General features: G+C 34.8%; 1 protein-coding gene across 8 annotated transcripts in view; it reads left to right on the top strand.

Annotated features, from left to right (window-relative positions):
- ESRRG (estrogen related receptor gamma) overlaps positions 1-18,285 on the top strand; it is a 460,761-nt gene that overhangs the window by 322,074 nt on the left and 120,402 nt on the right. For all 8 annotated transcript variants that reach the window (XM_087717794.1, XM_087717797.1, XM_087717795.1 and 5 more), the window contains one exon: positions 11,590-11,706. In XM_087717794.1, the coding sequence (XP_087573920.1) occupies positions 11,590-11,706 (117 nt within the window). The remainder of the gene's footprint in view (positions 1-11,589; positions 11,707-18,285) is intronic.

Genomic DNA, 18,285 nt, shown 5'->3' with positions numbered 1-18,285 from the left:
CAGTTCAGTCAGAAAGTATTGTCATATAACTCATTGATTTGTACACTGGCAACTGTGTTGTAGAAAGTAGAAAAATGTTTCCATCTTAGTTGGTGCTGCCCCATTTAGGCTCTGTGAGTCTGTGATCACCCTTCATGTGTTTGCAAGCTGATATATTGGAAAGACTGTGGCGTTAGAGGAATTAAATTAACTTACTGATAGAGTTTGTTGTCTTGCATGTGGATTACTTCATTGGCTGCAAGGCAATGTTGTTCTTCATGCAAGAAAAGACAGTGGTTCCATGGCTGGTAACATCCCTAAGAGATGGGAATCTGGGAAGATGCATTATTGTTAATCAGATAACACCCTGTCAATGCTATTTTGTTATATAATGTTATATCGTTTACAGCAGCCATCTCACATAATTCTCATATATCTTTATCAGGTGTAAAGAGAATGCTGATTAATGTCATTCCAAATATCTGAATAACTCAAACTGGTATATCGTAATTACCAAATAATTTCCCAGATTTACAGGCAAATTTCTTTCCAAACCTTACCTTGAGATGCTAACAATAGAATTTGTTGTTTCTTGCATGGAAAGCATGTGCTAAATATATACTAGGTATGAGACAACAAGATATAAGCCAATGCAGTGTATTTCACTATGTTCTATATGAGATTATTTCTCCTGCTATGCTACTGTTGATTAGTTCTGTTCTGTGGGTGTGAGACACTACTGATTGATTTCATAGACAAAAGACACCATTATTGTCTAAAGTAACTCCATAGAACCAATTTTTGTCCTTAATTGTATTATTCATACTCAAAATGAATCTTGGCTCCAATGTTTCCATAGTGAACTAGCCAATTGATTTCCCTACCCAGAATAGCTAATCTGCACCCTGCCATGTAGGACTACCATTTTAGTTCCTACCAAACTGATAGAGCTCAAGGCAAAGCAAGGCAATTTGATGGCAGACCACAAACTGAGCCAAAATCTTCAGCATAATTGCCCATTAGTTTTCATCTTGTTTAAATTTAGTTCTATGTATTCATTCACTTGTTTATTTACGTGCTATGGACATAAACTAATCCTATCTCCATGTACCACATACCACATTCTTGGAGCAGCACACTGGCAACAGCAGTAAGAAAGATGTGGACAACATCATTGGGGGTGGGAGGACATCAACACTTAGATATATATTAATGTCAACTTCCAAGGAAACAAGAGATCCAGACAGTTCAAATGGGTGTAGATATTTATTGCAAGCTTAAACTCTGTATAATAATCTGAAGTACAGCCAAGAGAATTAGCAGGAGATAAGAGTAGAAGGAATTCAAGATGGTCTGGACTTTGATTTCTTGTGGGCATGAAGGGTCTCATGACTGATGACACATTTGACTTATCACTTGAGTTCAGCTTGGTCATATCTTAGTGATTACCATATTTTCCAATATTAAATTGGAGAAACTCTATAATCATTTAGATCCACCCTCTCCCACCATGGCTTGTTGAGGTAGGAAAAATGCTATTAGTTTATACTTGTTCCCTTTCCTCAAATTCCATTCTTCAGTTTTCCTCCTGCTTCTCCCTAGACTACTGAGAAACCAAGTTCTTGTGAACAATGGAAAATTTTCCTTCCTTTGGGTACTCTAGCCCTGATATCCAGGGCAAAGGAGAAACGATATCCAGGCTGAAAGGGATGAAATAAACCCCAGAACCCCCCTTTTTTTTAAAAAAAAATGTCTATATTGCTGTTCTGTTGCTGTATCATGGGAGATACAATATAATACATTTTAAGGATACAAGATGGGACAGAAACTCCTAAAAATGTTGCATGAGTCCATTATTAATCATGAAATGTTCTTCAAGTCATAGGGAAACTAATTCTATTCTGCAAAAAAACTGATTTTAGAAAGTCACAATTGAGGAAGTTAAGCCAATTGTTAAATACAAATTGAGATGTGATAATGGGAAATAGATGCTACTCTGAACTTAGTGTAAACTGTGGATTTATAATTGTCATTTTCTATATCAGCATTAATTCAGAAGTGGATCAATTAAAATAGAGTTTAGACATTGGAGAGTTTTGGCAGATGCCTGGCAACTTTGCTTAGGTTCAAAACTAACTGGGTGACCTTGGGCCAATCACTTTCTCTCAAGAAGGAGATAATGGCAAACCACTTCTGAAAAAAACCTTTCCAAGAAATGTGGGATAATATTGAATAGAAGGAAAAAGAAAAAAAAAACCTTTGAGATGAGGGAAAATATTTTGTTTCTGTCTTCAAATTTTTTTATATCTTCCAAAAGTTACATTTTACACAATGACCAGTTGATAATATGCTGTAAAGACTAAAAGATTGTCTCGAAGAACGTAAAAAATCAAATCAGTTTTTTTGGTTTGCAGATTTTTTAAACTAATATTTTTAAATAAAAGAAAAGGCCATACTTCATTCTTGGCTTCAATACAAACATGGCAGATGTCCAATGAACCTGACATAAAGTGTAACCTGAATTCATCATTACCTGATTAAATTATTCACCTTCCTTACATGTTTTTTTTTTTAAACTCATTGCATCAGCATTTCCTTCCAAGAATATTTTAAAGAAGAAATGAGAGTTTTGTTTTGCCTGTCTTGCCCTATTTCTCCAAGTTGATTAACCAACTGCTAAACATGTTTCCTCCTTCTAAACTTTTAAGCTTTCGGTAATTACTGTAGAACATATGAGATATAAACAAATGATCTAATAAATAAAAAAGCCCTTGTATAGATCAGGAGTGGGTTCGTGCCAGTTCTAACCTCTTCTATAGAAGAGGTTCCACAAATCTACAATGCCGTTTAGAACCGGTTCCAGCTCCCTCCCCCACCCATCTGCACATCATCAAGATGAAGAGCAAGAGGAGGAATTCTGGGAGTTGAAGTCCACAAGTCTTAAAGCTTTCAAGTTTGAATACCCCTGGAGTTTTTTTTTCTAAAGGGTTAGGGGTGCAAGAGTCTTGTAACTTGACAGCTTTAAGATTTGCGTGCTTCAAATGCCAGTTTCTGAGCCAACATTTTGGTTGCTAAGCAAGAGCATTGTTAAGTGAGTTTCACCACATTTTACAAGTTGGCCATGCCCACCCAATCACATGGCCGGCAAGCCACTCCCACAAAGCAGGCCACACCTACAGAAGAGGTTCTAAAAAAATTTGAAACCCACCACTGGTATAGATACATCATACATTCAATATACTAATCCTCATAGCCACTTAGCTACCAAAAGTCCTGTTGAAATTCATTGAACTGGCTTAATGTACTGCAAATCATTAATCTGACTAGAGGTATTTAAATATGTTCTTAATACTTTTTAAATATTTAAATTCTGATTTAGGCAGCAGGCACTTGATTTAGATTTCATCTTATCTGTGAAGCTTTTATAGCTAAAGAACAAATTGCTATCTGTCTATTTCCCCCCTAAGAATGTCCCTTAAGATTGTAAATGAAACTTCTGGAAGAATCAAAGGATTAGCTGATAATTTATAATTTATAAGTTATTATAAATAAATTAATTTGTAAATGATAAGTATTATTGCTATTACTAGTAATACAGTAAATGTCAATTATTTCACTAATTATTATTTAGTTCAGCATTTTTCAAATTGAGACTGGCATCATCTTGCTACATAAACAAGTGGGTGATTGTAAATTATTTAATTATGTAAATTATTCTTCTGTGTATATTTTCTTTCTTATTATTAAATAACATTTCCCCCCAATGTTCAGGATATTCCCATATATCTAAATAAAACACCTCTTTGTTATTCAATCTCTATGAGATTACTTATTGGTTCACATTAGTTTTAAAGAGCTTACTCCTTCAAGCAACTATAATGTTCTTCATGCAGGAAACTGAAAAAAAAAGATTCTGAAAATCTTCTTTCATGAATAGGGTAGGGGTATCATACATTCAAAGCATTATTTACTAATCAATCAAATAAATAAAATATATACAAAAATTGCGTAGCATTTAGCATTGAACCAATTATCCACACAGCTGGGATAAAATGCATGTTTTTGCAAGACATAATCTACCAATTTCCCCCCTTAAACCCCTTTAAATGTCTCAAAATGTAAAACACTTTCCCCCCCCTACATCCATTGTGGAGGATTATTAGGACCAGAAAATATATCCTGGTGGGTTCTATGTGCCCCTAGGTGCCACCTGTTCTGCCCATGACTTTAAATATTCAGAAAAATAGATTTGCCTATTTCACAGTCTTTAGTAATCTCTTGGTTTTTCAGAAATTTTTCAGGAAGCAATATTAGTCAAAGTGGAATCTAGACTAAAGTTGGATTCAGATTTTCCCCACAATGAAGAGAAAGAGGAAATGGACAAAGTGAAAGTTTTTATTCCATGGTTTTTATGGTGTTTTGAGGTTGTTATACCTTAGTCTTTTTCCTTCACTGCTAGCAAAATGCTACTGATAACGTGGAGTCTGCATTAATATTATGTATGTTTGCTACCTTGAGTTACTTATAAAAATAATGAAGGCAGGATATTAAATAAATAAAAAATATATCCTAAAAATAGATATTTATAGCTTAGCTATTCAGGTAGTTCTTAACTTACATCCACAATTGAGTTCAAAATTTCCATTGCTAAGTGAGGCAATTAAGTCAGTTTTGCTCCATTTTAAGACCTTTCTTGTCAAAGTTGTTAAGTGAACTACTGCTGTTAAATTAGCAACATGGTTGTAAAGTGAGCCTGATTTCCCCATTGACTTTGCTTGTCACAAAATGGCGAAAGGTAATCACATGACCCCAGGGACAGTGCAACCATCATAAATATGAACCAGTTGCCAAGCATCTGAATTTTGATCACATAACCATGGAGATGCTCACTGAATGCTCACTAAAGAAATGGTTGTAAGTCGAAGACAACCCAGTGATGCAATTCAGCTGGTTCTATCCGGTTCAGGCGAACCGGTACCAGTGGTGGTGGGAGACTCTGCCCACACTCCCTGACATCATCATGTCCTGTTTTTGATGCTCTGATGCTCTGCGCATGCAGAAGGTCCTGCACATGTGCGGAGGTGGTGCGTGCGCTCACATTTGTGAACCGGTAGAGAAGGTAAGTTGATTTCCCACCGGGACAATCTGTATCTTGAAGTTTCCTTTGAGAGTGGGTAGAATCTAAAAGAAACATATGGATGGATTACCTTAGATCAGCACTTTGGAACCCTGACAACATTGAAAGTTGCTGGTTGGGGAATTCGGGCATTGAAATCCACCTATCTTAAAGTTGCCTAGGTGGAGAAAATATGTTTCTTTTACGCAGATTATGGAAAAAAATACTCTTCAAATTGAGGATCAGAAAGACTTAAGGGGTGGACATACAGAAGGAAACAAAAACTTCAAAAAGCCATAGATAACCATAATTCCCAGGCAGAAGTGGCCTTTCATATCCAGGAGGGAAATAGAGCCTTTCATATCCAGAAGGGAAATAGAGAATTTAATCTTATTTTAGCTAGACATAGGACAATATTTTCCACCATACCTTAATATTAGGCCTGTCATACACACTCACTACTACTTTCTTCCTCTGATTATCTGCTGCTCAAGTGCCAATTTCTCTCTGCCTAGTGGCATGAATGGTTATACTTTTGAGCTTTTTTTAGAAGCCCCTGGTTATTTCTGAGCTGATCAAATAAGAGTCTCATGGGACACTTTGCGGTTGGTAGATAAGGATAGCCTTTCCACGCATATTGAATCAGTTGCTATTGTAATTGTACAATGGGATTATAATTTACCCATTGTACAATTTGTAGGAATTTCCTGTTAATAATTTTCATGCAGTGATGGAACAATCTGCATGTAAATGGTGACATCTTCCTCACTGTCGGTTTTCAGTCTGGATGGCCAGCTGTTGGAGATTGTTTAATGGATTCCTGCGCTGACTACCCAGTTCTGCTGTCCTATTCCATTTCATACATTCTGTAATTATGTGAAGTGCACTCAAATATTTGGGGATATTTTCCTTTAATAACTATGAATTTCTTTGTTTATATGAGGGTGAAGTACTTAATTATTTGCCTAGCCCCAATCTTAGTGTTGCAAATCACCAAATCTACACTTTGCCCTTACACATTTTTTCAATAATTTTAATACTATTAATTCTAGCGATATTAACTTGAATGGGTATCAGTTAAAAGGTAAAATATGGCTTGAACATGCTTTATTTTCATACTCTTCCTGTTTGGGGGCATACCTTTCTCATATCATTTGTTAGTACAAAAAGTGTAAGATATTGATGCAATCTATCCATGATCCAGCATCTTCTCACTAATTAAATGTAAGCACTGCTTCATTTTTTTTATTTTATCACACATCTAACTAATGTGGCACTAAGGCTTTCAACATTGTTATCAAAGCCCTTTTTAAAAAAAAAATCACACATACATTATTCATAGTAGCTGACTTCATTACTGGAGCCTTTGTAGTGAAAGAAATTTCTTTACATTCTAATATGGATAACTTCCTTATCTATTTTACCAACTTCTTTTTATCACAGAAAGTATTGATAGCCAAGATAGATCAAGGAGAATTAATGAGCTGCCTAGTAAACTGAGCTGTTCTGGAACCTAAAATAACATAATGTTCCAAGTGGCTTATGATAAGGGAGGTTTCAGCATATAGTCTAGAAACATATCCTCCTTCAAATACTGGCTGACTTTGTCAGTTAGACATAAAATAGGAGAGGATAGTATCCTCCCTCCCTCCCTCCCTCCGTCCCTCATTCTGCTATCCTTATATAAACTTGGCTACTTCCGAAAAGAAAATTAAAGTGTCTCACCCTCAATACACATATACACACACCCATGTACCCACATTTATAAAATAATTGTGGGTCAGAGGGAAATGACCTACCTTCCTCATTATCTAAAAGTCAGCATCCTTTAGGATTGCTTTTACGTTGATCTGAATAGTAACTTTGCCATTTATACTGGGAAAGCGCTATGGTCATCAATAGTCAACAGTGACTTTATGGCCCATAATGAGAGGAAAGCTTATCATAAGGTACATGAAATGTTATTTATTTTGGCACTTTTAGAGAGATTGAATACATGTTAACATATTTTTATTTGTTTCCTCAAACTTACCTCTGCTTGTGTTATTTTAAAGCTGTATGTTTAGTAGTATTGCTAGAAAGCCCACAAAAGCACTTCTAAACATTCCAGTATCATGTGGGTTAAGTATAGAAACTTCTGGCTGACATGAATCTTACTTCAGGGCACTGTCTGCATGAAGCAAGAATTTTCATTTTAAAACATCACACTATATTTTATGTTGCTGAGTATTTTGTTGCCAAAGTATTAAAAAAAATGCAAATTATGCCCTTGCACTTCAGTTACACGTAGTTTGTTGTTCTTTCAGTCAGTTAGATGTAAGCTTGTAAATGAGAAAACTATATTGCCTGAAAACTAAATAAGAACTTTAAATAAGTTTTCTAAAGACCAATCAGAAGGTATTATAAACTGTACTGTCATTCTAGTTTCCTGAATTAAAAAGCCCTAGCTGCCAGGCTGATACGTTATTATTCCTTACAGAACATTTTCCCAACTACGTGAAAAACAATCCAGTTTCCATCATTAATAGTTTTCCCTTCAAATAATATAGTATATTTGATTAAAAATATTCTCTCTCAGATCCCATTGTTTTTGTTTTTGAAAACATTAAGGGAAAATGCCAAGCCATAAAAGCTCTATAAAACTCTATACTGTATATATCTGGCTGAACTGGAAATCTACAAACATTTTTAATAATAAAAAAGAAAGAAAGGAACCTTTGATTTTTAGTGTACCTGAAATGTGAACTCTAATTAAAATTGATATAATAGTAAAGGGTGCTTGAACAGCACATTTTTAGTACAAGTTTTCTTTTTTCATTTATAGAACATCAAGAAAAAAAAATATCCAGGAAGACTTTCAAGGACAATTGTCCTTACTGAACTTAGCATGTCCTTTCTCATGCAATAATTTACTATATAGCTCTATATAGCTATATTATAGCTGTAGAAACTATAGTCTATTGATTCATTCTTTAAGAAGCTATTGAAAAGGACAATGAGGATCCACCCCCACCAAATCTAAAGCACTTTGTCCATTTTTCATCTGAATATGGGTAGTCCTTGACTTACAACAGTTCATTTAGAGACTGTTTGAAGTTACAACAGCACTGAAAAAAGTGACTTAGGACCATATTTCACAGTTATGACTTTTACATGCATCTCTAGGATCATGTGATCAAAATTCAGAAGCTTGGCAACTAGTTCATATTTATGACCGTTGCTGTGTCCCAAGGTCACGTGAGATCTTTTGCGACAATCTGACAAGCAAAGTCAAAGGGGAAGCAAATTTCACTTAACAACTGAGGCAAGAAAATTTGTAAAATGGAACAAAACTCACTTAAGAAATGTCTCACTTAACAACAGAAATGTTGGGGACAATTGTCGTAAGTCGAGAACTACCTGTAATGCACTATTCTCAATATGTTAACCCATCTACTATATTCTGTTAAGTTCAGCTTTTATCATGTGCCACTTGAGTATGATTTCCAGATTTGGACATTACATTTTAAGGATTCAGAGTAATTAGAAGATTAACAAAGATTAACATTAGAGATGATTAACAAAGAATTAATTTCTTAAGAATTATGAAAGTACAAGCTTCCTACAACAAACCATGGGAAGAGAGATTGAAGGAATTGGGTATAAAATTGAAAGAAGGAAAGGATATAACAATACTCTTTAAACATCTGAAAGTATGTCACCTAAAGAAGATCAAGATCTGTTTTCTCTCAGAGTACAGAATTTGGAATGAATGGATTTAAGATATAAAGGTAAAGATTTTCTCTTTGTGCTTATCTCCATTTCTTAGCTAAGGGACCAGCATTGTCCAAAGACACTTCCATGGTTATGTGACCAGCTGTTAGCTTCCCACCAAAGTGGTACCTATTTATCTACTCACATTTGCATGCATTCTAACTTCTAGGTTGGCAGGAACTGGGACAAGTAATGAGAGCTCAACCTGTGATACATTGCTTGGTTCTTGAATGCAGGCCTGTCAGCTTTCCTGTTGATAAGCTCAACATCTTTAACCACTGATAATCATGCACATGGATTTAAGATATAGAAAGGGAGATTTTAGGTTTAATGTCATTTAAAAACCCTCCTTTTAATGGTAGGTCTATGGTGAACTCACTTAATGTATGGTAGGTTATGATGAACCAAACTAGAAAGCCATCTGTCTGTGATGTTCTAATTTGGATTCCAATATTGAACAGTGATTTGGGCTTAATAGCCTAAATGGCTTCTTCAGATGTTGTAATTTCTGTCAGATTTTGTTTTTCATTAATTGTGTGGAGGGACTAACAGTCATCATGATTATAGTAGAGATGGAGATGATGATAAGTATACATATAAATATCATGTCTAATTCTTACTACAAAGATCAAAATAAGACATTTAAATTATTTAAATTTACTTTAGGCAAACATCAAAAGCAATATCTTCACTGCCAAAGGATTGCCTGTTCATCTGTCTGTCTGTCTGTCTGTCTGTCTGTCTGTCTGTCTGTCTGTCTGTCTTTCTGTTTACCTATCTGTCTGTCCAGCCATCAAAGCAGAAAAAGGGAAGAATGCATTATTAGGGTTTGTTATAAGTATTCTGTAATTTGTTTCTAAAACAAAGACATTACTGTAAATTTTAAATCAGTGTTGCTATGTTTAATAAATATACAGGTATATCTATTAGATTTAGTGAAATTAAATTTTATGTAGATGTTCTTAAGAATACATTTTTTATTTCTAGTGTTGGATAGAATTGCTGTAACGTGTGTGTGTGTGTGTACGTGTGTGTGTGTGTGTGTGTAAACTGCTTCTTTCAAAATAGGAGATCAGGGCATCCATGAGACTACATAGCTCACTCTAAACTTTTGATGCCATCAATGCACATTTTTTTCATTATGCTCTTTCAGTAGATACTGAATTCCCTCTTAATGCGTTGTTTTAACTCTAGTTCATCATTTATATGTTACAACAGGCAGACAGAGTGTTGTGCATAGTATTACTCCTCGTTAAGTTAGCAATTGTGGAGAATTTGAATCTGTACAATCCTGCAACCTGCTAATGTGATATTTAATGAGGAGACATCAGTCTGGAGAAAGGTAGTCAATATAAATCAGTGTTTACAAAGTGTGATTAACTCTGAAATATTTCATCAATGCTCTGGTCCCAGGCATACTCTATGCTAATTACTAGAATCTGTGCATGTTTCAGGGGACGTCTTGAGGCTCAGAGTGCAGCAAACATGGAGCAGCAAAATTGCAATTATGCCTAGGCTGTCTCTGATGGCAATTTATGCATTTGGTGTGATGACCTCCCACTTCCCAAGAGAGCAATAAAGAGAATGCATTTTCATTAAGATACTAATGCACTTAATCACAAGGGGAAAGGGTTAGAAAGTAACAAAATACTTCTAAAGCAAGATGGGGAATCACTGTTGGGGAAAAGCATTCTGATATTCTTTCCATGAAGTACTACTACCACAGATTGCATCTGTCCAAGTCAGTAAGAATACCTATATTAGTCAAACAATTAAATTCATCTTAAAAAATACTGTTCCTCTGCTTGAATTAGCATATGATATGGAAACAGAACACAAGACAACCTCTCTTAAAGCAGACTGAAGCGCTAGCAAGTGCAGATTTTTCAGGAATTTTTTTCCAGGAATTCCTTAAACAGAATATAATATCAAGAAAAGATTCATGCTTTTTTGGCCTCAGGAGGTGATATTCAGTTGTATTCAGCCTCTCAAACCTAATTCTCCTCTCTACAAAAATGTATCTTAATAAAAAGACATTGATAACTCTCTTCTTCCTGAATGCATCTCGGCCTTTTTAAACATATTAAGCAATTATCACTGTTTTATTTGATGGCAGTGAATTCCATAAGTTGAATGAAATTCTTCCAGCATTTGATTCTGAAGTCTAGAAATAGGAGAACAATTCTCTCACTACCTTTCATGATTTTATATTATGCTTTGTACTATTCAGTTCAATATGTCATTTTTATAAGTCTTTAGTGATTTTCTTTTTAACAATTCCACCATGAATTATGGCTGAAGCAAATATGGGTGCTATATTCATATCAAAACCTTGGGGAATAAAAGGTTGCAGGAACAGATAGATTTCCTTGAGAAGCATACAATAGCAAAGTGCTTAAAATGTTTAGGCAGAACGACTCTGCATTTAGGGGTGCGCAACTCTGCATTTACTATTTTGTGGAAAAAAAATATGCTAAGCAATACCCCACTTAAACTTTTAAACTGTGTCAAGATATGTGGTTTTAATATTCTGCTTTTGTAGTTTTCTTTAGAATAAGATATTGTTTGCAAAAACAAAAGAAAGTCTGTAAAAAAAATTAAGTCCAGCTACTAACATTTTCAATTTCATGGTTTTCTTGTTTAGACTTTCAGTTACAGTTGTATTTCTTCTAGTTGATTAACAAAATTATAGCTGATATTTCTTAATGGGTTTTTCTTTTTATGTACTTTAAATGTTTTAGGTAACATAGAATATAGCTGCCCAGCAACAAATGAATGTGAAATCACAAAGCGCAGACGCAAATCCTGTCAAGCTTGTCGTTTTATGAAGTGTCTAAAAGTTGGCATGCTGAAAGAAGGTAAGGCTGATCAGCCCCTTTTATAGAATTGTTCATAAACACTGTTAGAACTATAATTTAATCTGATAAATGCAATGTATCATTTTCAGACATCGTTTTTTAAAAATAAAACAATAAAATTGTTCCATAGAGATGGAGATAAATTTCTTCAGTTTAACACAAGCAAACTATATTTTTTTCTGATACATCAGCTGAACATTATATTTATATATTTGTACATTTTGAAATGCTGTTATCCAATAGAAATACCTCTAAAATGAATGTCTGAGGGAAAATGCTTCATACAATGTACATAATGTTATTAAAAACTCAGCTAGCTAAAGTCGTCCTCAAGCTATGACTTCTGAAGTTAATGAAATTAGAACAGCAGGTAGACAATTTGTCGTTGTTCCTTTGCTGAGTTGTGCCTGACTCTTTGTGATGCCATGGTAAACCAGGCTTCCCTGTCCTTCATTGTCTCCCAGAGTCTGCTCAAATTCATGTTCATTGTGTCAATAATACTATCTAACCATCTAATCCTTTCTCGCGCGCCCCCCTCCCTTCTCCTTGTGACTACAAACTTTTCCAATATACAGTCAGGTCGTATTCCATTCCATATTTTAAACCAATCAATTGTTCCATGTCTAGTTTTAACTGTTGCTTCTTGACCCATATACAGGTTTCTCAGGAGACAGGTAAGGTGGTCTGGTACTCCCATTTTTTTTAAGAACTTGCTACAGATAATTGTGAGAGTACACAATCAAAGGCTTTAACATACATAATCAATGAAGCAGAAATTGATATTTTTCTGGAACTTCCTTCCTTTCTCCATAATCCAGTGAATACTGACAATTTAATCTCTGGTTCTTCTGCCTTTTTGAAACCCAGTTTGTTACAGCTATTAAGAATTCAGTACACAATTCCTATAATTTTAAGACATGTTTTGATTGTACTTACCCATAAAATACAAAAATATATTGAATAAGTAGACACTATTTTTTTTGTATTCTTTTGGATAGTATGATATGATCTACACATCTCCCACAGCAGATCAACCTGAGGTCAACCTAAGGTTTTGAACTCTAAAGTAGTTGTAATGCATCTGTCTTCCTGCAGTAGCAGCAACCTCTTGGATTAGGGCCCTTTTTTTCCCCACAGGCATGATTTTCATCACTTGCTTCTTTGTCATATATTAGAATGCCATTATTTCAGTTCATCTTCCATTGGATTGTAACTTAATATTTATTTCTGATCCACCAGCTCTACAGTGCTTAATCTAGTGGAGAAAAAGCAAGCTTTTGTATTGGTGAAAGCAAGAAAAATGAGAACAACAGATTTTAACTATGTGGTCATTTACAGGTTTATTTAGAAATGCCTTTGAATTGAGTAGATGTTACTGCTGGATGTAGCTATAGAATAGCAGTTTAGATTAAAAAAACCAGAATACTGGAGATTTAGGTTGTATTCTTCAAGAAGAATACAATTGTATATGTTCATGTATGCCTGGTTCACATACAGTGTCACAAATTTCCAGTCCTATTCAGAGAAATCCATATTGAAATACCCAAAAAGCTTTGATGTAGGTTAAGCATCTACCTAAAATGCAGTTTGCATTGAAAATAAGATTTGATTTTTCCATTCAGAAATGGAAGTTCAAATTTTATTTTCCTCAGAAACCAATTTCCCTATGACTGTTGTTCACAAGTAAGCGTGTAGAGTCATTGCTGAGTTGGGTGACCTTACAAATCTATATAATAAACAAACATGGACTAACCAAGCAATAGCAGAAAAATTAGGCCTATCACACCCTTTCAGACATACTCTTATTGGATTATACTTACTTAGAATAAACCCATTTTGTGTATGGTTGCTTTGGCAGGCATGATGGTCGTGTGAGCCAAATCCTGCTGCCTTTAGTTTTATGCTGGATAAATTCCTTTCTAATTCAGTGGGGACTCTACCTCATTAAGAGATTCAGGATTTGGCTTTTTTAATTCAGATCTGGATAGGGCTTCATCCATATGGAAACCCTAATTTGTTTCATGTTATGAAACTGTATTACAAAAACCTTTAATGGAAGCTTAACATGAAGTCAAACATGAACAACATCCTGGATATGAGTCTTTTTCAGTCAGTTGTTACTGTTAAATCTATTTGTCCAGCTGAAGGAAAAAGGCATTGTGCAGATTGAGTCATAGTGCCATTTCCCCCCCCCCCTTCATGTAATAGGTTTTTGTTTTTTCCTGTCATCTCAGTAACCAAGATTTGTGAAAGTGATCAACGCTGATCTTTTCCTCAAGCTATTTATGTTGCTGTTCCTCTTTTGTTTTGTTTTGTAAATAGAAGGCTTTTTGTCCTCTACCTTCAAGATAAGTATTCTTGTAGAAAATTCACCCCCAAACTAGGGATTAGGGATCTCCCATCATCAAACAACAAAGCGCCATCTCACAGTTGAAAATATAAGTGCAAAACCATGCCTTTCTTTTCCCCCAGCGTGGCTAATGACAGCTTCAAATAACAATTTAAGCTAGGGAAATATTGAAGGTTAAACACTGACTGTTTAAACTCTTTCATCTTTGGAGAACAAAATGAAATTTAAAAATGAAGTTACAATAAGATAGCTGTGGCAAAAATTATCCCCTATGTTCCTTGAGAGATCTTTACTTCTCTTCTTTATGTAGGTGCTGCTGGCACCTGATAACGTATGCTTCTGCAGATATCCATTTTTAGTCTGACGGAGGTTCTCAAAACAAATAATTCTTGTTTTATTTTATTTTAGGTTTTATTTCATTTTAAAGTGTGATATCTCAGATATGTATAATCGGTTCTAATTGTCCACTCTTGAGATGGCAGCATGAAATTTGAGGACATTTCTGCTTTAAGGAATATGTGATATGTGCAGGAATTGGCCTTTATTTGGCTTATTTTGTTTGTTAAATGATTAATTTCCAAATCTTACCATTATTATTTTTTTCTTAACTGAGCTTCAGGGAGACAATTGTTTGATCCAATTTCCAGAGAAGTGGAAGAAACTCATTATAATATGAATCAATGTACAACTTAATTACTCAAAGAAATAGTTTTATATTTGGTAACTAATTAGTTTATGCTCATTAGCAATGCTAGAAATTCATTCAAAAAGCTATTTATTGAGAATATCTGTCCTATCATCAGAGATTTCTTAACTATCTTTTAAGTTTCATAGATTTGACCCAAATAACATATTAAGAGCCAATTTCAGGGGCTAACATGAGATGTCACCCTTAATCTTTACTCAGTCTTGCTCAATGTTCAGCAAATTAAATGTTTTAATATTTGTGAAATAAATGGAGTCATTAAATTATATTTAAGAAGGAAATACCGTACAGTGAAAGTTTGTAATGTGCTGCTTATTTCTGCTACTTTGGGGTGCTTACAAAACATAGTAGAAGGGAGAATAAAGCAAATTTATTCTTGCTATAATCCTTTTTCGGTATATTGTAGAATAGGATTGAGTATCTGTGTCTCAGGATGGTTTTAAATGTATACTTTAAAAAAAAATATTCCCATGCAGCATGCCAGAGGAGGCCATTTATTCAAATGTAAATCTGTTCAATTAAATTACTGGTCTATAATAAAATTTACTATTGCAACCTTCATGTTGGCTACAGCAGTTGCTACATGCTGATGGCACAGTATGAATAAAAAATGACAGCCTAAATCTATTTACTTTAAAAAAAATAGTTGCAAGACTTGAATTACTCCAGCTTTCATAAAAAATAGTATCTCCTTCATGGAAAATTGATAAGCATATTGGACAAAATGGTACTTATATAAATATTTTTATTAATACAGAAATTAGTGTGAACAAGGCAGAAGCCTTGCGAAATCCAAACAAGTACAGTAACAATCTGTTTTCAGTGTCCAGGCAGATGCTGCTGTAAAATGCCAGATTTTGACCTTTTCATGGCAGATGTCTAGGTTCCCAAAGTTCTCTGCCAATACTATATAGACAGCAGACAGGAATACTTTGCATATATCTAAAATACTGCTGTTCTATGTTCCAGCCAGCCAGCCTGTTATGCTGTTTTTGAGGATATTTGTCATTGTATTGCTATTGTGCTGAACAAATCTTTCCAATGTTTCAAAAAAGTTGATGAATTTTTGAAAGATATTAAAGTTTTACATAAACATGCTGAAACCTCAGTCTATGAGCATAGGTATTTTGGCCTGAGCTATTACCAAAAGTGTGCAATTATAATCAAGGGTCAGAAAATGAATTTCTGGATGTTTAGATGTATACATCCATAGCACCATATATATAAAATTCCATGCTTAGCAATTTCATGGTTTCATGGTTTCTGAATATGTCACCACTGATCTTTGTATTTCTTAAAAGGGTGAGTTGGTTGGTTGTGCATTTCCTAAGATTTTAGGCTTCTCTTGGATCTTATACTATCTTTGTGGTGTGGGGAGAAAAACCATTTGTTTTTCATCAACCATCTAAAGTTGGTTGGGGAATTCTGAAAGATGAAGTCCGTACATCTTCAAGATGCCAAGGTTGAAAAATGCTAAAATGTCCCCAAGAATGATTGTCTTAGGGTCCCACCAGAAAATATTTTGTCAAAATGAGTGCCACAAAGTTCCTTGTTAGAAAGTTTACCCCTCTATATTCCTATGACTCTCACAACATGAGAACATAAAAATGAAAGAGAAAAGGTTAGTAAATGCAAAAAAAAAGCATTGAAACAATGTATCATGAGTCATGTGTTGATAACCAAAAGAGTAAGTAAAGGGTAATCATTTTATATGATTTACTGTTTTGGCTGCCTAGTCCAAAATACATTTCTTTATTGATGGAAACCTCAAGTGTTTGTGTATTTAATAGATGAATGCGACAGCCTTCCACCAACTGTTTCTAAGACCAACAACACCAAACAAAGTGATGTAGACATACATGCATACATGCATAATAAATAAGCAAGATCAGCAATTAAAAATAGCCAGCATGAATGGGCCTTTTGCCATTCTGCCTTACCCCACCTCAGATGGCAGAAGCATCTGGTGAAGAACCCCTCTTTCTGAGCTTAATATACAGGCAAGTTGAGTTGAGCACCAGGAGTCCAAGCCCAAGCCAAATATTGTTTAGAATTGGGGATGAGGGGAGTTGTTCCATGGTCCCTTCCAACTCTGTTACTGTTAAGTTAAGTTAAGGCAGAGGGAGCATACACACACTGTTGTTTTGTAAGTAACACAGACAGAGGGAGCAGACACTGCAAAACGTTGTAAGTTTTTTCTGCTTAAACCTCTGACTTTGTCCAACATGGACTGCCTTGTTTCACCTGCCATGGTTCCTCAGAATGAAAGAATGCCACATCCTATATCAGGTTTTCGAGGTCTGTCTTTTCAGTGCTGCTTTAACTGTAGACTAATCATTTACACTTTTTTTTGCTGCCAAGATACTTCATGTGTATTAGCATTGCAGCATCTATGATTGCTATCTTTAATTACTTATGCTCTGCTGTCATTGAAATTCTTGAGAACTCTCTTAGTGGCTAGTCAGCCTCATTTGTTAACTGAAGAACGGATGCATGTTCACTAATTGGATGGTATACCATAAGTTCATTTGGTAATCAATCAGCATGGAGACAGGAGAGAAATAGTTCTGTTTTTGTTTATTCCTCACAATTCCTTCAAGAGCTCTGCTGCTGATTAAAACACACAGGATAATAATATGCAGGCATTGTCATTCCATTCTAAATGGAATACAAGATTTTCTAAATATGGGCAGTACAATCAATTTAACCAGGAATACTGCTCTGTTGCCAGTTTTTCTTACAATCAAAAAAGCTGGTCTGATGTACTTGTCTCAGATCACAGAGAGAAGCTAACCACTTAAAACAAAAGGGATATATTTATATTTGTGTGCATAGGGCATACAATATTAAGTGTAGGAAAACAAGGCTAGAAAGTATTTCCCCAGATATTTAAAATTATATACAGAATGACCAAATTATCCTATGGAGCATAGAGGTTTTCTGATTGGTAATTCCTGACAAACATTTTATGCATGCTCCAGTGTAATTTGCTGTAGAAATTATGTGTAAGTAAATCCAGAAGCCTTCTCCTGGTTACTAGCAGCACTGAGAAAGAATGGAGCAAAACATGCAGTGATTGTGGGATTTCATTTCTGCCAGGGATGGCCACCCTTCTTCTTTGTAAAGAACTTGTGTATGATAGCTTTCAATGGCAGATTTATTTAATGAACTATTAACATTACTGTGCTAAGTAGAAAAAAGAAGTTGTTGTGCAAAGAAGAATAACTTGCTGTGGCCTTCAAAACTGGAGAGGAAGAGAAAGCACAAGCTTTTAATAATATCCAAGAAAAAGTACTTCAAATACTTTTAAAGAAGAAATTCACTTCAGCTGATATTTTTATATTGTCTCCCTATAATAAAACATTTATGCAGCATTTTTGAAATAATAAGCAGAAGTGCACTTTTAATTTGAAGGGATTCTTAGTTTCAAGTAGATATAAAGGTATCTGCCTTTAAATACAAGCCTTGAATGTATAATGATTGGATTTAACTTACACATAGTGTGATTTGTGTTTTGCCTGTA

Source organism: Thamnophis sirtalis, unplaced genomic scaffold (assembly GCF_051295495.1).
Source record: "Thamnophis sirtalis isolate CommonGarterSnake01/CBP01778 unplaced genomic scaffold, rThaSir2_p1.2 scaffold_6, whole genome shotgun sequence".
NCBI lineage: Eukaryota > Metazoa > Chordata > Lepidosauria > Squamata > Natricidae > Thamnophis > Thamnophis sirtalis.
This window is presented reverse-complemented; position numbering and strand designations above follow the sequence as displayed.